A 21764-nucleotide genomic window follows, 5' to 3' on the forward strand; every position below is an offset into this window, starting at 1 on the left:
CGTGCGGACGGGTCCGCGTGTCGGGACGCAGCCGGCGCGGTGCGGCGGCACAGGAAAAACACCTCCGTGTTGATAACCATTTGTAAAATCCAGGTGGCTTTTGATGGCTTTCGTGGAGTGAGTATATGAGAAATTGTTTAACAGCTGGACATGTTCCAACTTGTCCTTAAGGCTTCCAACGGAGGTGTTTTTCCTGTGGCGGAGAGTCGCGGCGGCTGCGAGCCGACGCTGCAATCCGCCCGCACGTCTTTCATTAAAAAAATCTCCTTTAACAGTGGAATATCCGGATAAAATGCTGAAACCGACTTCTTCTGAAACTTCTCTGTTCTCTCACGACGTCCTGGATCAATAGAGCCTAAAATGTGGAGGTTTTCAGCTTGAAACAGGCTGACGACGGTGCCTGGGAGTGCTGCACGACGTCTCGCTCCGTGGGAAGTCCTTAAAGCGACAGTATCACCTCAAAATCTCTCATCAGCCGTTAAAATTTTCACCGAAAACCAGCTTAATTTTTCGAACCGTGTCCACTTCGATGTGTCTCACAGGTTTAGAAAAAATTTTGATCAAACAAAGCACCAGTCTCTCAGCAACTTCTCAGACAAAGGAATTCCGACGAGGGGCTGGACGACTCCTCCCACAAGGAGTGCTCACAGGCGAATGACGTCACTGACAGGCGTGGAAAAACTCACGCATGCGCACGAGGGTTCAAGCATGTCTGACGTAAATACATATGAATGAAATCCATATAGTTTTTGAAAAAAATAAAAAGGACCTATACTTTATGGACAGCCCTCGTATTTCAGTGAGTGTGTTCAATATTTTGTCCACGTGTCGTTCCATTTTATTACACATAACTTAATTTCTGTACTTCTTTGTTTTGGTTTCTTTGCATCTATGGATTACTTGGGTTGTTACTGACATCTGATTAAAATTTCATGTCAATAGCACCTTTAGAAATACTAAAAAAATGGTGACGTGTTCAATACTTATTTTCAACCTACTACATATATATATATATATATATATATATATATATATATATATATATATATATATATATATATATATATGAGGTCTGTTAGAAAACTATCCGACCTTTTTATTTTTTGCAAAAACCATATGGATTTGAATCACGTGTGATTGCATCAGCTAAGCTTGAACCTTCGTGCGCATGCGTGAGTTTTTTCACGCCTGTCGGTTGCGTCATTCGCCTGTGAGCAGGCTTTGTGTGAGCAGTGGTCCACCCCTCTCGTCGGATTTTTATTGCGAATAAAATGTCTGAACGATTTGGAGCTTTGCTGCATCAAATTTTTCCAGAAACTGTGAGACACCTCCAGGTGGACACCATTCGGAAAATTCAGATGGCTTTCAGGGACGATTTTATGGGGATTACACAGATTAAGGAGTGCTCCAGCCGGTTTAAAGACCGCCCACAGCATCTGAGAGCGTGGCGCACTCCGAGCGCCGATCGACAGGCTGAAACCCCGCTGAAACAACCAGAAGGCTTTGTTGATCCGGGACGTCGTCTGACTTCCACAGAAATGGCAGAAGACCTGGACATCAGTACTTTTTCGGCACATTCTACTGTTACAGGAGTTTTTGTCATGGAAAGAGAAGCGGAGGGATGCGCCATGGAGACGCTCATGGCGCAGACAAAAGCACCTCCGTGTTGGTCTCACAGAACAGCTTTCAGATGGCTTTCAGATGGCTTTCGGTGGCCTTTCAGTCATTTGACTATCCGAGAAATTGTGGATTAGCTGGACATGAGCCATGCGACGCGCGAATTTCTCCACACGTCTGTTTCAATGTGCCGAAAAAGTGCTGATGTCCACGTCTTCTGCAATTTCTGTGGTAGTCAGACGATGTCCCGGATCAAGACAGCGTTCAGTTTGGAAATGAACGGCACATTCCACTGTTACAGGAGTTTTTGTCATGGAAAGAGGAGCGGAGAAATTCGCGCATCGGGACGGAGCTGCATGGTGCAAAGCAACGCCGTGATGAAGCCTCACAGGACATGTTCTGGCATGTCCAGCCAATCCACAATTTCTCGGATAGTCACACAACTGAAAAGCCACCGAAAGCCGTCTGAAAGCCATCTGAAAGCCGTCCTGTGAGACCAACACGGAGGTGCTTTTGTCCACGCCATGAGCGGCTCCGTGGCACATCCCTCCGCTTCTCTTTCCATGACAAAAACTCCTGTAACAGTGGAATGGCTGTTCCCGTTAGGGGTCGCCACAGCAGCTCAATCGTTCCCAACTCACTCTGTCTTTTGTGTCTTCCTCTGTCACACCAACCACGTGCACCTCCTCTTTGGGCTCGCTCTTCTCCTCCTGCCTGGTGGCTCCATCCTCAGCATCCTTTTCCCTATATATCCTAGGTCCTTCCTCTGCACATGTCCAAACCATCTCAATCTCGCCTCTCTGACTTTGTCTCCAAACTGTCCCACCTGAGCTGTTCCACTAATATGTTAATTCCTAATCTTGTCCATTCTCATCACTCCCAAAGAGAATCATAACATCTTCAGCTCTGCCTCCTGTCTTTTTGTTAGTGCCACAGTCTCTAAGCCGTACAACATAGCTGGTCTCACTACTGTCTTGTAAACTTTCCCCTTCACTCTTGCTGATATTCTTCGGACACAAATCACTCCTGCCACCTTTCTCCACCCACTCCACCCTGCCTGCACTCTCTTCTTCACCTCTCTACCACACTCTGCATTACTTTGAACAGATGACCCCAAATATGTAAACTCATCTACTTTCACCACTTCTACTTCACACACATGTACTCAGTCTTGCTTCTACTGACTTTTATTTCCCTGCTCCCCTGGAAACAAGTGCACTGACCTCTTGCCCACCATGCTGCCAAAGGTGGGCAAGATTCTGTGAATCAAAGTGGAGGTTTTTATTCCTTCCTGTATTTGGGAATGCTTCACTAATAAATGTTGTCCTGCTCTTTCTCTGATGTTTGGTGGTCCTGGCATTCACCCTGGCCACGGCTCTTGCCAACTCCACCCTCGAGTCACCTGATGGCACCTCTACTGTCTAAATGACTCATCATATTGCACATAAACTACAAACCAAACACTCATTCTTATCAGTTGGTCTTGTATCGTCTTTTGTGTTCCAAATGTTCCAGTATTGTCCAATACCTCTGTTGATGAACTACTGCTAATAACCTTTGGACTGTCTCAAGTCTGAGTAAGACTGTTTGCTGATCCGGTGACCCCGCCCGCCTCTGGATTTAGTAATCCTGCTCCTAGTCTGTGTAAGAAAAGCTGCCTCACTGCTTGTATTAGTTAGACAAGCAAGATAATGTTTAGAATTCCTTCACTGTTTCTGTCTGCTTGCTCTGGGATTTGCCATCCTGCTCCACCTTTGTTAAAGTGATACTTGAATAAGTTTACTAACTGCATTACTTATCAGGATACACACAGCAATAAGTTTTAAGATGCTTTGTCAGTCGTGGTGAAATGCATAATTATGCCAGGAGGAAGGGCCACCGTTTCACCACAATTTTGGGTGGAAGGATTAATAATCCAACCATCATTAACTTCAAGGGTGGTGACTGATGCCGCTCCAATGTTTTATTGCATGGGGCCAAAACAATGCTCAACTTCAGTGCATGAACTGACCTGATGGACATAAAGCATCACCAGCTTTGGAAATTAAATGCAAAATATCACAATGATTATTATGTTTTCGTTTCACAGGATCTTTTTTCTTTGTAGAAATGACTGTCGACAAGCTGGGTGGACCTTGGTGGAACTTAAGCCAGTAGCCCTCAGATAATTTGAGACTCAAACCATGACTGTAAATCCGGACTATGCTCAAGATCATGATGTAACAAGCCCCCCCCCCCCCCCCGAATGCTTATGAAACTAATGACAGCAAAGAAAAACAAATCCAAAGTGGCCAGCAAGATGGCTGCCATTATGAAAATGGTTCAAAATGGTCGCTCCCCATGGCTAATGAATTTAGTTTTAGTCTGGTGTTGATATCTTACATTTTTCTTGTGATAAACAATAACCAAATATTTTAATGTCCAGCATCAAGGATATGTGAGGCCCAACGTCAAAACAAAAGTGACATATCTTCTATCATTTCGTACCCATATTATTTTTTTATCCTTTCGAGCATTCAGTGAGTCCCATTAAGAAGATACAACTCTTTTTATTCACCAGGGTTCTAGCTAGCGCAAACTTGTGTTACGGCCCGTTATGCTATAATTTTGGACCATTCCGCTTATTTTGGACCGTTACGATTTTCAATACAGCGTCTGTAATCAACTGTTTCTGCAGCACGACTCCAGTTTGATGTGTGAATCGAAGCAATGCTTCGATTCAATGGCTCGTGGCTCTTTCATTCACTGCTCTTCAGAAGTGGTAAGTCTGTTTCTTAACCCCTCTGAAAGCCATTAAAATATCATGAGTCATTTTTTGTGGATTAAAGTCACTAACTGGGACTCTTGTCTTGTTGCAGTCAAGAAACGAGCTTCAAACGCTGTGTGGCTCTCTGACTTTGTCTCTCTGAGACAGAGTCCGCTCGGAATTAATAACTTCAAAACGAATCGCTACTTTAAATAAAATGACACCTCTTACAAATGTTGCAATACAGACAATAAACTACAATTGACTAAAACGTTTTTCCCTCCCAAAATGAGACGTCCGGCATTCTTTATAAACCTGACCTGCAGCACAGCTGCAAGAGCTCAGCTCATAGGTATGGAAAGACATTCATGCCAATAATAATGTCTGAAAGAAAATGTTTTTGACAAAAACTAACAGATTTTATTTCTGTTTATGTCCAGAGATCAAGGATCCACCATGTAGAGTTTATTATGTCCAGAGTTTAAGGATCCAGTAACCAATTTCATATTTATTTACTTTAAGACTCAATAAAATGTTGTTCAATTTCAATTTAATCAGCTTATAAAGCACCAAATTACAACAAAAGCTGTCTCATAAAAAGATTTTAATAAATAAATAAAAATTAAAAAATTCAAGTGCCTAATTAAAAACAGAAGTAAAAGAATAAAACATAACAAAATAAAAAAATACTTATAGGAAAGAGAAGAAAAACAGCTTTTAAGGCTTGGCTTAAAAATGTCCACGGACTCCGACTGCCTCACTGAGGGCCATGTACTGGCTAACCCAGAATGAGACCGCCCACTCAACAAACTTCCCCAGCCTTCTGGATATGATGAAGGGACTTGGGCTGTCGTACCTGGCTTTTCCCCTTTGGGTACCCCTAGAAATGGCAATTTTTAGCTTGAATTTTCAAAAGCTTCTCCCCTTCTGCACTCCCCCCCCGACATTACCACTACGCTAAAACTTTATCCTAGCTAGAACCCTGTTCACAATCATTTCTCGGTGTCCCAAATCAAGGTCATTTTGAAGGTTGAGGTCACAATTAAATTTGAGGTACAAACCTGCAGACCACCCTGCTCCATATCTAACCACGTGGCATTTGTATCTGGAACGACCTGGGATGAGTCTAGCTATTTTGTGATGTTATGACAAACGGAAAAAGCCTTATTCCAGTTCTTGCGATGTCTTGCAGCAGGAGCTAATTATCATACGTAATGCAATGAAACTGTTCCCTAATATCTGAAATTAAATGCTGTTCATGCACAGAGACCTTTGTGTTGGGGAGATGTCATTTTAATTTGCAGGACAAATGCAGCTCAAATTACAACTGTTGACTGCCCCCCCCCCCCCCCCCCCCCCTTAGGCTTTGACAAATTCCTCATATGTACACATACCCTGTAAAACATGCAGTGACGCAAATAAGTATTTGATTCAATTTGGATTTTGCAAGTTTTCCCACCTACAAGGAATGGAGAGGTGTGTAATTTTTATCATAGGTACACTTCAACCATAGGTGTAGGAGGTGGGGGAGAGCAACTGCCCCCCCCTCCGGGCTCGGCAAAATGCTCAAATTCGGGCAGATGGGCTGGGAAATCTGGGTATGGGCCATGTGGACTGAATACAGGATAGAATGACCTAAAATGTCAGACTTATTTTCGCAATTAATGTAAACAATCAAACCACTATTTGGTCACCAATATAAATATAAATATGGGTATATAAATATATGGTAATTTAAAGAGTCATAGGAGTTTCTGAAATTCAGGCAAATTTGGTGTCGCCCCTCCCAAATAGACCCCACCTCCTACGCCTATGACTTCAACTGTTAGAATCTAAAAAAGATTTAGAAAATCACATTTCTTATTTCTACCTGGTTCTTTTTATGTAAAATTCTGTCCTTTGCCAAAAACCAAACCACTGTATTCCTCATTTTGAGTTTATTCAAGGTCACATTAGAAACCAGGTCTGGGACCCTCACATACAGTGCCCATCTTGTGAAAGGCCCCTAAAATGAGTCATACAACACTTTTTACACCTTGTGGGTGTTAACAAAGGTGTGCTTTAGTCTCACATTTCTAATGTTACTGGCTCTCACCAACAGGGGAGGTCTCCCTGTATCTGAAACTTGGACAGATGATAGAGTAAAACTTAACATATTTCTCAGAACTTCCAAACAAATAACACAAATACTTAATGTTAACATAAAACAAAGAATTAGCACAGATATTATCTAACACATTGCATGATTTTTAAAAAATTCATTTGCATTTTATTGCATGAAATAAGTATTTGATGCAATAGTAAAACAGACCTTAATATTTGGTACAGAAACCTTTGCAATTACAAAGGTCAGACGTTTCCTGTCGTTCTTGACCAAGCTTGCACACTGCAGTAGGGATTTTGGTCCACTCCTCCATACAGATCTTCTCCAGATCTTTCACATTTCAAGCTTCAGCTCCCTCCAAAGATTTTCTATTGAGTTCAGGTCTGGAGACTGGCCAGGCCACTCCAGGACCTTGAAATGCTTCTTTTGGAGACCCTCCTTAGTTGCCATGGCTGTGTGTTTCAGGTTATTGTCATGCTGGAAGACCCAGCCACGACCCATCTTCAATGCTTTTACTGAGGGAAGGAGGTTGTTTGCCAAAATGTTGCGATACATGACCCCATCCACCCTCCCTTGAATACGGTGCAGTTGTCCTGTCCCCTTTGCAGAAAAGCACCCCCCCAAAATATGTTTCCACTCTCATGCTTCACGATTGGGACGGGTTTCTTGGGGTTGTTCTCATCCTCCAAACACCGCGAGTGGAGTTTGTTATGAGTTTTTTTGTTGTCGAACTGTGTGCCAAATAAATTCATTCATTCATTCATTCATGAAACAAACAACATGACAAATCTCACATCCTGACATTTTTTCCATTCCATTCAGATGTTTCAATTGTGTTTATTTGTTTCTTTACTTAGGTATTTAACTTGTTAGTAATGTTGTGACAAATGACAATAAACTTCATCTCCTACCGATACCAAAAAGCTCTATTTTGGTCTCATCTGACCACATGACCTTCTCCCATGCCTCCCCTGGATCATCTAGATAGGGGTGGGCTACTTGTTGCAGAAAGGGCCAAGAGGGTGTAGGTTTTCTTTGCAGCCAAATCACCTGGTGGAGTCAGTGGCTGCAAAGAAAACCTGTACCCTCTTGGCCCTTTCAGGAACAAGTTGCCCACCCCTGATCCAGATGGTCACTGGTGAACTTCAAACGGGCCTGAACATGTGCTGGCTTGAGCAGGGGACCTTGCATGCCCTGCAGGATTTTAAACCATGACGGCGTTGTGTGTTACTAATGTAATCTTTGTGACTATGGCCCCAGCTCTCTTCAGGTCACTGACCAGGTCCTCCCATGTAGTTCTGGGCTTTCTCAGAATCATCCTTACCCCACGAGGCGAGATCTTGCATGGAGCCCAGACAGAGGAAGATTGACAGTCATTATGTGTTTCTTTCATTTTCTAATAATTGCATCAACAGTTGCTGCCTTCTCAAACTGCTTGCCTGTTGTCCTGTAGCCCATCCCAACCTTGTGCGGGTCTAAAATTTTATCCCTGGTGTTCTTAGACAGCTCTTTGGTCTTGACCATGGTGGACAGGTTGGAGTGTGATTGATTGAGTGTGTGAACAGGTGTCATTTATAGAGGTAACGAGTTCAAACAGGTGCAATTAATACAGGTAAAGAGTGTAGAATAGGAGGGCTTCTTAAAGACCAAACTAACAGATCTGTGAGAGCCAACATTCTTTCTGGTTGGTAGGTGATCAAATACTTATTTCATGCAAGAAAATGCAAATTAATGATGTAAAACTCATACAATGTGATTTTCTGATTTTTGTAACGCTCTGATACACTTAATTTTTTCTTTTAGATTCTGTCTCACACTTGAAGTGTACCTATGATAATAATTACAGACCTCTCCATTCTTTGTAGGTGGGAAAACTTGCAAAATCAATAGTGAATCAAATACTTACTTATCTCACTGTACATGGCTGCCACCCGCTGGACATGTCTGGGCTTGCTGCAGGAAATAATGTTATCATATGGAAATTAGGAGTAGGTGCAGCTTGTTCAGTTTTTTATTCCCAAAGCAGACTGGTAGTTTCTAGGTGTTTTTTTGTTTGTTTTCTTTACACAGAAAAATTAATGTCTGCTGATAATTTCTACTCTATTTCACTTCTTAATACAGTTAAATGTTGTAAATTGCAAATGATTATGAGCAAATACAGCAAGAATCCACTGTTACTTTGAGTTATACATATGCTTAAATACCCACAGAATTAAAATCACCTGCTACAGTTTAAAAATAAAAAGTTGAACATAAGAACACAAGGGACTCCTGACCTGAAACGGTGTCAAAAGAAAAGAATATATATACGTGACTAAACACACATCCTCATTATATAACACCAACATATAAACAGGCAGGTGTGGGAAAGAACCAACAGTGTACCGGCTGCAAACCCCACAAATACAATACAAATGATCACTGAGGTTAAACACTGGAATAAAGAACAGCATGTACCTGATCTGGTCAGCGTCGGACGCTGAAGCTGTGTCTGACACTCTCTCCCAAATCTCTCCATCTCCCAGTAGAACTGGCAGCGAGGAAACCTGCCAGAAACCTGCCAGGATGGAAGGAAAAAAATCTTATAAACGTTATCTCCAACAAGAACAAAGCTGTCGGCATCAGTCAGAGTTCAGCTTCAAGCTTTCGCTGTTGAAATTTGAGAAAACGTACTTCAGTTTTCTGGACTAAAGTTCACCGTCTCGTACTCGCTTCAACTCTTAGATCTTGAAATCAATAATTGTTGGTCACCTCACTGGAACCTGGGAGGTTTCAGTCAGAATGTTTAAAATAAATCCTCAAACAAAGGATTAGTCCATCATTTGCATATTAACATAAAAGCATTATAAAATTTTGCTACTGGATGACAGTTTATCTGCTGTTTATCTGGACTGTAGTTTTTGTATTCCATTCAATCTGTGAATGTGGACAAACACAATTCAACTTTTTAATCATTTATAAAGTGTCAAATCAGAACATGGTCCAGTCACGGCGCTACTCACCAGACAGGTTTGAAATCTTACTCACTCCATGAGTAAGCACACTGGTGACAGTGGTAACAAAAATCTCCCTCCAGTGTTTTGTTTAATTACAGGAAGAAATCTCAAACAGTCCAGACTCAGTGGGGTCACCATCTGCTTTGGCCATACTAACAAATTTAACAAAAACACAACACCTGACTGTCACTGACAGAAATGTTGCAGCTACTCAACCATATCCATAGCAGTTTCCATTACAGACTTGCACTAAAGTTTAGTGATATTTCAGAATGTTAACCAAAAAAAACAACAACAAAAAAAACAAAACAAAATGGCTACATTTCCATTCAGTGACTGAATGCCACTGATAACTGTCATTCTAGCGAAGCTCTAACAAGAACTGTAATTCCAACAGTCATGGTGATGGATCTGTAACTCCAGCTAAACATTGACATTATGATCTTTGCTTTTAAACCAATATTACTGTGACATCACCAATGAACAAATGCTCCATCTCTTACTTCATCCACATATACAGTGTCATTTATTTTAAAATGTCATGTGACTCATAAGTCATGTGACCTGTAAATAGCTGAAAAGTGCTTCTATTGCTGTTTTTTTTTTTTAATACAGCTGTATGCAAAGTTTGGGCACCCCTGTTAATTTTCATGATTTTCCTTTATAAATCATTGGTTATCTGGATCAGAAATTTCAGTTAAATATATCATATAACAGATGAACACACTGATATTTGAGAAGTGAAATCAAGTTTCTAGCATTTACAGAAAATGTGCAATAATTATTTAAACAAAATTAGACAGCTGGACAAAATTTGTCATTTTATTGATTTTAATACATTTAGCACTAATTATTGGAACACAAAATTGGTGTGATAAGCTCATTGACCCTTCACTTCCTTACACAGGTGAATCCAATCATGAGAAAGGGTATTTAAGGTGGCCATTTGCAAATGTTTTCCCTCCTTGCATCTCTTCTTGTGAGTGGCAACATGGGAGCCTCTAAACAACTCTCAAATGACCTGAAAACAAAGATTGTTCAACATCATGGTTTAGGGGAAGGATACAAAAAGCTATCTCAGAGATTTCAGCTGTCAGTTTCCACTGTGAGGAACATAGTGAGGAAATGTAAGACCATGAGCCCAGTACTAGTTAAGGCCCGAAGTGGCAGGTCAAGAAAAATCTCAGATAAGCTGAAGCGAAGCATTGTGAGAACAGTCATAGTCAATCCACAGACCTGCTCCAAAGACCCACAACATGATCTTGCAGCAGATAGTGTCTCTGTGCATCGTTCAACTATACAGCGCACTTTTCACAAGAAGACGCTGTATGATGCTGTAATGCAGAGCCTTTTCTGCATACATGCCACAGAGTCGCTTGAGGTATGCTAAAGCACATCTGGACAAGCCAGCTTCATTTTGGAATAAGGTGCTGTGGACTGATGAAACTAAAATTGAGTTATTTGGACATAACAAGGGGCGGTATACATGGCTGAAAAGGAACACAGCATTCAAAGAAAAACGCTTGCTACCTACAGTAACATTTGGAGGTGGTTCCATCATGCTGTGTGGCCAGTGCAGGTACTGGAATCTTGTTAAAGTTGAGGGACAAATGGATTCCAGTCAATATCAGCAGATTCTTGAGAGTAATGTTCATGAATCAGTGACAAAGTTGAAGTTGCACCAGGGCTGGATCTTTCAAAAAGACAACGACCCTAAACACTGCTCAAAATCTACTAAGTCATTCATGCAGAGGAACAAGTACAATGTTCTGGAATGGCCATCTCAGTCCCCAGACCTGAAGATTATTGAAACTCTGTGGTGTGATATTAAGCGGGCTGTCCATGCTCGGAAACCAACAAACCTGAGATGTTTTGTAAAGAACAATGGTCCAAAATACCTTCAACCAGAATCCAGACTCTCACTGGAAGCTATAGGAAGCATTCAGAGGCTGTTATTTCTGCAAAAGGAGGCTCTACTAAATATTGATTTATTTTTTCTGTTGGGGTGCCCAAATTTATGCACCTGCCTAATTTTGTTTAAAGAATTATTGCACACTTTCTGTAAATACTAGAAACTTCATTTCACTTCTCAGATATCAGTGTGTTTGCCTGCTATATGATATATGAAAGACAGTGCTCTCTATGGCATCAGATCAGTGACAAAACCCCACTCGCGTAAAAAATGCATTCACGCATAGATATTAACTGCGTGCGCAAATAAATACTCCGCGTGTACAAATGATCTCTGCGTGTGCACACAAAGGTGCTGCGTGCAAGGACCAGCGGTCGCCCCGCCCGCTCGAAGTTTATTTCTGCTCGCGCGCAGAGAATTCCTGCTCGCTCACTTGAAACTTATGGCACTATGGGGGCGGGATTATGGCACTATGGGGGAGGGAACCAGGTCGCCACTGTCTCTGCTGTGATTGACTGTCTCTGGAGAGAGAGGTTTGATTGACAGCCCTCCTCTGTGACGCGGAAGTCGGTCGGAGACAACAGCGTTAAGCGGTTATCACCTCGTTTCTGCTTAAAACTTCACTCCAGTCATCATCTATCTCAGCAACAGATCTCTGAAGCTTCTGTACAACAATCATTTCCACATAAATTCAGCATTATTTCATAACAAATTACAGGAAGTCTTAAAAATCACCTCCTGACACCGGCGCATCTGCAGACTGATTCTGTACACCCAAACCCATCAAAGGGAATAATGTGATTATTAACCATCAGATGACAAATTAAAACCTCTTAAATCACGTGAAAATCATGGTGCCACCATGTCCCTGAAGGAGACAACGGCATCTCCTTTAAATAATAATAATAATAATAATAATTTCATTATTTATGAATTAAATCCAAACAAAACAGGTCCAGTACAAAATGAAAATACAAATACAAGAACATAAAGGGTCTTAATGAATGTTATTTACAAATAATAAAAGAAAAGAAAATAGAGGGCAACCAAACATTTACAAATCAAATTTGTCAATAAAAGAAACTACTTTTAAAACATTATTAGATTCAATCAATAATAGAGATTTATTATTAAGTTTAAACTAATTTCTCCAGTGAGTAATGCTTGGTTTTGTCTTGAAAAAAAATGACATTTGTGTATGTATTGTTTGCTTAGTAAAATTATATTATTAATACCAAAGTCATTACAGTTACTTAATAATTGTCTCAAAAATTCACCCAAAAGAGATTATATTCTTAGAGATTTTGGAAAGGAGGAAATACAAAAGATTAGATGTAAATATTTTACATTTTCAGTCTCAGCAAAGACGAAACAACTCCAATTGAAAATTACTAACAAGATTTATCCAACTAAGGAGTTTTAAATACAAACAATAAACTACAACCGACCAAAATGTTTTCCTCCCAAAATGAGATGTCTTTTGTTCTTTATGAATTACATCCTGACTTGCAGCACAGCCGGCTGAGCTCAGCTCAGAGGGTATGTATGGAGTTACATTTGTGCCATTAATGTCTGAAAGGAAATACTTTTGGCAAAAACTACAGATTTTCTTTATTTCTAATTATGTCCAGACATCAAGGATCCACCATGTAGAGTTTATTTATGTCCAGAGATCAAGGATCCAGTGATCAAGTTAATATTTATTTAATTTAAGACTCAATAAAATGTTGTTGACATATAAAACCTGCCTACTTTTAGCACACAGAAAATTCCCAAGAGGTATTGATAGGGGAATCGATAAGGAATCGGATTGATAAGCAGAATCGATAATGGCATCAATATCGATAAAATCTGATCAATATCCACCCTTAGCCAAAACGAACATTGCACATTATAGCAAGATGTGGAATAAACCTTTCTTGAACTACTCGTACTTGTAGCTGTGTCTTCTGGTTGAATTATGCCAGTTCACCATACAGCAACTTAATCTATTTGCTGACTCTGGCTCAAACCTAAGCACTGGGAAATGGAGTCAAATCTTACAAGAAAATTAACTCAATTTTGCCCAAGAGAAAAGCAAACAAAATCAGTCACCCTAACAAAGGCCAGAGCTGGTTCAAATGTAGTCTTCTGATGAGAGGAAACAGCAGTCAGTGTGTGTCCACAACCAGCTGTGAGTTCAGGAAAAATAACGTGGCACACGTAGAAAAAGCTTAAGTAGCTGCAGTACAGATTACACTGCAGGTCCACCACAGACATAAAAAATAACTTAAAATAAAATAATAATAAAAAAATTAAACAGTGTAATTCAGTCCCATTGAGCAAAGACGTAATTTCAATGTTGATTTTTAGTTGATATCTGTCTGAACGTCTTTTCACCATCTTTTAAACCAGCAAAAATGCGGCTACATTATCAACGTGTAACAAAATGCAAAGCTGTTTCGTCAAATGGGTGATTCGTTCAGATGAAGCTTTAAACATGAGTGATACAGATTATTGTGGTGAAATGCTATAAATATGGAGCTGTGTTGGCTGTGCGTTGTCAAAGCCTCCAGAACACTGTAATGTGAACAGATTTACGGATTATTTTCAAATAAGTAAATAATTTGTTTTGTTTTCCTATAAGAAAATGATCTTATTCAAGTACATTTTCATTTACAAATTGCAACATCACAATTGGTGCGCATGTGTACACATACACATTTGAAATTCAAATTATGTGCACTCTAAAACATTGCAGCTGTGTTTAGTTATGTTCACTTGCTACCTCTCTTTAACATAAAGAGCTTTTACAAGTTTTGGTTGTTGAACTCAACTTTACAAGTTGAATTGAGTTGTAAAGTTGAGTTCAACATCCAAAACTTGTAAGAGCTCTTTATGTTAAAGAGAGGTAACAAGTGGACATAACTAAACGCAGCTACAACGTTTTAGACTGTGGACATGAAGCACTGATGTCAATTAATTGTGCAGCACAGTCTCGTTTGAGGGTGGACGCTAAAGGGGTAAAGTATGACACATATGACATAATTTCTCTACTTCTGGGGACAGAAACACAGCACTTTCACTGAGTTTGTGGGCAAATTACATGCAAACAAAGTGAAAATACTAAGAAAAAGTGACGATGCGGTGGAAAGTGGACATGTGTTGTGGTTTGTTTATGACCCAGAGCTCAAATGTGTCAAGCAGTTTTGCAGGCGAGAGAACATACTTACTCTGATTAGCTGTGTAGGCTAACACTTACAGACACAACGTCTCACATTTGCCTAGTCTTCCCTTCTCCACTGGAAACCGAAAAACTGCACTTTTCGCAACTGCTTTGGTGATTGCAGCCAAAAACAAAACACTACAGCATTTTCCCGTGTGAAGTTATGCTGTGTATATACTGCGCAATGGGAACGGCTGTCCCCGTAAGTGGTCAAATCCCTCGATATCGCACAGGGTTCAAATGAGACTGAGGTGCCCTATTATTTAGAGGTTTTAAAGAAAACTAATTGTCTTAAAAATTTGGTGTATGGCTTTGCCAAAAACAAGTAGCACTGCTTACGAGCTTACGTATTTATTATACAGGTGAACCCCGTTAACTCGCGCATGCATAACTCACATTTCGGCTTTACTCAGGGTTGATTTATTGACCCTAAAAATTTTGACGACTGTACAGGAGTCAACATTTTCATCATATTTGACTGTTTTTGGGAGGGGCGATGCACGTATCAATTCCGGCCCAACCTGAACCGGTGGGAAGGACCTAAAGAGCAAGGTCACATCGTCCTTCAGACTCGGGCTCATACAGATACATCGGGGCATAATACAGGGTGATACATAAATAGACATGTAATAAGATATTTATCACATATTACAACAACAATAAAGAGCAAGGAATCATATAATTGTCATTAACTCCATTTGTCAAGTTCTACCAGAGAAAGAACAAGGAGCCCTCTCTCATTCTTGGTTCCACTCAGTCATTCAGTGAACAAGTTCATATCACTCTTCATTTTCCTGGTGGTTTTTCCTGTTCTTATGTCTCTCTATTAAGTCATGAGTGTCCTCTTCACTGGCGTCTTGGTGTTTCACAACTTCAGTATGAGACTGAAGTTGTAGAATTCTCCCTGCTGGGGAGGCTAAAACTCTCTCACCTTGATCAGACATCTTGGTTGAATGAAATGATCTGGGTCCTATATCAGGATCCTGCACTTGTCACCAGGGTAACACAAAAATTGGTGGGGCCGAGAAATGGGAACTCCTGATTGGATGAAAAGCTGGGCGATACAAAGCCTGGTATTTTCAATGTCTTTTTTTTTTATTTGTTTGTTTTACATGTCGGTACCCTGAACCTCCGACCTGAAGGGAGCAGCTGAAACTCACCATTAAGAGGATGGGAGTCCTCTCTTACAATTGAACCAGCTATCCCCTGTACCTGTTCAGTATACAATGGATTCTGGATGAAGCTGAGACTCTCCAATCAGATTGCTTGACCATTTCAAATTTGACAATACAGGTGCTGGCATCCCTTTTTGTACACACCATCGCAGTTTGCCTCAAAGTTCAGTTTGTTATCGATGACGGTTCTGAGATATTTATATGGGCTGACACACTCCATTGTTTTATCTTTTAAAACTGTTACTGTTGTGAGGCTGGGGGTGCCTGGCTGTCTTCTGTTTCTGTCTTTTGTTTTTCCTTCCAGGTGGCACGCGTTTAGGACTGAGTGGCTGTGTGGCTGAGTCATCAGGACCTCACCCTGATCACCTGAGGCTGATCATGTGCAGCTCGTCAGGACTCACAGCTGTGGTGCATCTACACGGATTGGAGCATGGTGGCATTTAGGTCTGGAGTACACAGTGTGTATTTGCCAGAGACTCAACCTTGTGACCAGACGGGTGAGATTGTCGTCTTGAGAGCCATCTCATCATTTTGGATGCAGAGACCGTCCAGGTTTGATGTATGGTCTGTGAAAGAGGAGGGGGTGAGGTCTCACGCTCATCAGCACACTTCCTGAGGTACGTTAGGTTTTGTGACTAACATAAGTACAGTCAGTAAATGTGGTGTCCCTCACACCTTAGTATATTGAGCTGTTACGTTAGACGTTTAATCAGCTTCCACTGCAGTGATAATGTGAACTGGGTGTTCCATGCCTGCAGGGTGGGAAGCTGATTGGTAATTAAGCCAGGAAGTGTTTGCTGTTTGTGTACACCTTTGAGTGGTCTCTCTGTGTGTGGAGTGTGGACTCACATGATGGTTTCTTCTTTCACAGACTCGGTTTGTCGCGGCCACCTGGGGGGTGTCGGCGGGGTCCTTGGGTCCGAACTGTTTCTGGCTCTGGACCGTAGTGCTGCTGGGAGCACACCGGCATTCCACCACGCCAGACCGCGCACTCATTTGTTTGTATTTTGCACGTCACTGTTATGTTTATTAAATTCAGTTATCCTTTGTACCGTGCTCTGCTTATTTCATACTGGGTCCTTCAAACGCTGGTCGGTTCTCCGCCCTGCGTCCTACACATAACAGTTACCTCTTGATTGGGAGCACTGTTTTTGCAGAAGTTAATGATCATGTCTTTTGTTTTAGAAATGTTCATCTCAAGAAAAGACTTACTACACCAGTAGGGATGGGTACCAAATTTGGTACTTTTTTTGGTACCAACTGAATTCCGTCGCTACTACCGGGTATCTGTTCACGTAAAATTAAACGGTACCATGTTTTGGTACTTAAATGCACCATTAGGCTTGAGAGAGTGGGAGAGTGGACAATTTTACATGCTGAACATGAACGCAGCACGCACAGCGTAATAACGTCAGAAGCGGCAGCCGCTGGTTCGCAAACAAAGCAGCATGGCTGACAGAAAGCACTCGAAAGTATAACTCCGCTTTTCTAAATGTGATACATCGAATCTGAGGAAGCACCTGGTTAAGCACAAGATATTTCTCAGCGCTGAGGAGAGCATAATTTGTGACTGCCTGTGAGTCAGATCAGCTCCTGATTTTGGCACCACTAGCGACTCGTCATCTGCAGCGATACGCTTACAACCGCTTCATCATCATCTACTGCTGCAGGTAAGAAACGCTAAAGCGTAGTGTTCAGATGACATTAGCATGTGTGGAGCGGGCTCAGTTCTTGCCCGAAAAAGTTGATATGCTTGTGTTCTAAAAAAAAAAAAAAAAAAAAATGCACAAGGAATGATGAAACACTACAGTGTTCATTGCAAAAAAGTTTGCCTCACTTTTATTTTTAGTTTGTTGCACTTTAATTTATAAACAGTACAATTTTAATCTTATTTTAGTCTATCCCCTTTTGGTTTTAGTTTGTGCATTTTAAAGAAAAACACTGCTTAGTTGTATTTAAGAGTTTCTATGTTCAAGAAATTTGTGAAACAAATGCCTTGTTACAAGACAAACAATTTCATGTTGTTTTGACATGTTTATTACAGTTTATATTTTCAGAAATAAATCTGTTAAACTGTAATTTTTTTGAGATTTCTCTTCAAACACAACGTATAAAAGTACCAAAAATTGGTACCGTTGCATACCGGTATTGTTTCCCAGGTACCTGGTATCGGTACCGTATCGGTTCAAATGTGAAAGGTACCCATCTCTATACACCAGTCAAGGAAATCAGAAACAACTGATTCCATACATCTGAGCTGAGCTCTTACAGCTGGCTGTGCTGCACGTCAGGATGTAATTCATAAAGAATGCAGGACGTCTCATTTTGGGAGGAAAAAACATTTTAGTCAATTGTAGTTTATTGTCTGTATTACAGCGTTTGGAAAGAGGTGTCATTTTATTCAAAGCTACAATTTGTTTCGAAATGATTAATTCCGACTGGACTCTGTCTCGACAGAGAGCCGTGGCGCATTTGGAGCTGTGCCAATGGAACGGAGGATGATTCTCATTTCTTGACTGCAACAAGACAAGAGTTCCAGTTTGTGAATTTAATCCACACAAAAGTGACTCACGATTAATATATTTTAATGGCTTTGAGAGGGGTTAAGAAGCGGACTTGTCACTTCTGAAGAGCAGCGAATCAAAGAACCAACGAGCCAGCGGATCGAAGCACTGCTTCATTGATTCACGCTTCAAAGTGGAGTCGCGCTGCAGAAACGGTTGATTAGAGAGCCGCTGCAGGGTCTGTAATCAACGTAGGGAATCATCATTTTCCCGACAAACACCCTCAGAAACAACAGCAACAATCTGAAGGACCAATAAGGGAATCATCAAACAAAAAGACTATTAATATCGGTGGATTGAATCATTTCTTAACGATACCTGAAAAGAACTGGATCTCGATACCCAGCCCTATGCATAATGCACCTCGAGTGGCATATGTGTGTGGTCCGATCATCACCCGAGCTCTGGGTGGAAGGCAATCAAGTGGAGGGGCATGACACAGTGAGCGAGCACTGTGGTCCGCTCTTGTGATGACCTGGCGTGTCCCACTGCTGGATTCTGAATGACATCCAACCCATGGGCTGATTAAATGTTAACCAGGGTCCCCTGACTATCACATGACTGTAGCGCGTACGTGTGATCAGATTATTATGGTCATCACATCACCGACATGCACACCCACAGCTGTTATTACTGGTAATAGCCATCAGTTTGCGGTGCATTGCAGTAAATCCACGATCAGTGGACCCTGTATTACATACATCAATCCATATATTGCATAAAATATGAAAAACAGAGGAGAGATAAGGCAGGTCCTGACATCAATGTATCACACATTGGCTGCATGTGCTCCCCCAACCCCCCGCTGCATGTGTGCTATCTCTCTCTCACTCTCTCTCTCTCACCCACCATGAAATCAGCTGTTTAATCAGCCAATTAATTAATCAAAAATCAGATGATATGAGCACACACATACGCAGCTGAGCAATCATTTCATCCAGCCTCACGCATGCGCAGTGGTACGATCAGCCGTTATGAGCACACACATGCAGCTGAGCAATCATTTGATCCACCCTCACGCATGTGCAGCGGTGCGATCAGCTGTTATGAGCTCACACACACAGATGAGCGATCATTTGATCCACCCTCATGCATGTGCAGCAGCCATTATGAGCACAGACACACGCAGCTGAGCAATCATTTGATCTCGCCTCACGCATGTGCAGCAGTGCGATCAGCTGTTATGAGCTTACACACAGTGCAGCTGATCATTCAGCTGACATGACAGCTCATGGCGTGGCTCGCAATAATCCACAGCGCATTTGACCAGGGTGTTACAGTCATGTCGAACATATTATTACATTTATATTATCTAACCCAGGGGTGGCCAAGTTCGGTCCTCGAGAGCTACCTTCCTGACACTCTTAGTTGTCTCCCTGCTCCAACACACCTGAATCCAATGAAAGACTCATTAGCAGACTTTTAATGAGCCTTTCATTGGATTCATGTGTATTGGAGCAGGGAGACAACTAAGAGTGTCAGGAAGGTAGCTCTCGAGGACCGAACTTGGCCACCCCTGATCTAACCCATAAGTGGGGATATTAATGTATGTGTAATATAATGCTTATTATGGATGTGAGATGAGATGAGATATACTTTATTGATCTCACAGTGGAGAAATTATGTTTACACTCCAGTTACCTCAGACAGCAATTAGTCCACAATTACTACTTGTTTACCGTAATAATGGTACACATCAGAATTAAAGACAGCATATACACATTTGACATTGTTTATGTGCACTAAGTTTGAAGAAGTCTATTATCCGAATTGAGGCAAGTGGGTGAAGGTAACGCAGCAACCCTGAGATGCGCCGCCGTCATATGTAACAGCCTGTTCAGCCGTGCGCGCAGCTCCGTGGCTCTGAGATGCTTTGACTCTCAGTGACACACTGTGTTTTCAGTCTGGATGTGGCAGTGTCTCAGACTGAACGGTCCCTCCTAAAAATTGGTCTGCCCTGGCTTCACAGCACGTGTTATTTGGGACCACAGCAGCACATATGAGACTGACTCTCTACCCAAAGCAATCAAAGGGAATAATGTGATTACTAATCATCAGATAACAAGGTAAAACCTCTTAAATTATTCTAGAGTCAGTTTTAAGCAGAAACAAGGCCGTTTTAAGCAGAAATAATCGGTGAGTCATTGCTGACACTCTGAAATGGCATAGGCTGTGACTGGTCCTCCGTGTTTTATTATGAAATAACGTTGAATTTATGTGGAAATGATTGTTGTACAAATGCTTCAGATATCTGTTGCTGAGACAGATGATGACTGGAGTGCAGTTTTAAGCAGAAACAAGGTGATATTTAAATGATAGGTGATATTTAAACTGTTGCTTGATTGTGAACCATATGACACTTTGTAAACTATTATGATTATATACGAGGTCTGTTAGAAAAGTATCTGACCTTTTTATTTTTTTCAAAAACCTGATGGAATTGAATCACGTGTGCTTGCATGAGCAAACCTTGAACCTTCGTGCGCATGCGTGAACTTTTTCACGCCTGTCGATTGCATCATTTTCTGGTAAGCAGCCTTTGTGTGAGGTGTGTGTCGTGCGCTCGGTGTTTTTTTCATTCCAAGGAAAAAGACGGAATGACTGGAGCAGCGCCGCATCAAATTTTGCCAGAAACTGAGCGACAGCCAGGTGGAAACCATTCGGATGATTCAGACAGCTTTCGGTGACGATCCTATGGGCGGTACAACCGGTTTAAAGACGTCCGCACAATGGTGGAGAGCGAGCCACGCTCCGGTCGGCCATCAACATGCTGAAATGACCAGATCATTTCCAAAGTGAACGCTGTCGTGATGCAGGACCGTCGTGTGACTGTCTGAGAAATTGCGGAAGAGGTGGACATCAGCACTTTTTCGGCACATTGCACTGTGACAGAAGATTTAGCCATGAAAAGAGTGGCTGTGAAATTCATGCTGCTGCTGATGGCACAGCAAAAGCCCCTTTGTGTTGAAGTCTCACAGGACATGCTGTGACATGCCCACCTCTTCCACAATTTCTCGGATAGTCACCCGACTGAAAAGTCACCGAAAGCTGTCTGAATCATCCGAATGGTTTCCACCTGGCTGTCGCCCAGTTTCTGGCAAAATCTGATGCGGCGCTGCTCCAGTCGTTCCGTCTTTTTCCTTGGAATGAAAATCCGCCGAGAGCACGACACACACCTCACACAAAGACTGCCTACCAGAAAATGATGCAATCGACAGGCGTGAAAAAGTTCATGCATGCGCACGAAGGTTCAAGGTTTGCTCATGCAAGCACACGTGATTCAAATCCATCAGGTTTTTGAAAAAAATAAAAAGGTCCTATACTTTTCTCACAGACCTCGTATATGTGTAACTGTCTCTCAACAGCCAGAACGATGTTTCAAAGTTCCAAACAAGGAGGATTTTAACTCTGAATAGACGTTTAAAAACAGTTATGGTGAAAATAC

At 41.5% G+C, this 21764-nt stretch overlaps 1 protein-coding gene across 1 annotated transcript in view; it reads right to left on the bottom strand.

The window, feature by feature from the left end:
* The window catches only part of LOC117508113 (vasoactive intestinal polypeptide receptor 2-like), a 106025-nt gene that overhangs the window by 67417 nt on the left and 16844 nt on the right, over nucleotides 1-21764 (bottom strand). Inside the window, exon 2 of the mRNA XM_034167772.1 lies at nucleotides 8925-9024. Within this exon, the coding sequence (XP_034023663.1) occupies nucleotides 8925-9024 (100 nt within the window). The remainder of the gene's footprint in view (nucleotides 1-8924; nucleotides 9025-21764) is intronic.

This window comes from Thalassophryne amazonica, chromosome 1, assembly GCF_902500255.1.
Source record: "Thalassophryne amazonica chromosome 1, fThaAma1.1, whole genome shotgun sequence".
In the NCBI taxonomy this organism is placed as follows: Eukaryota; Metazoa; Chordata; class Actinopteri; order Batrachoidiformes; family Batrachoididae; genus Thalassophryne; species Thalassophryne amazonica.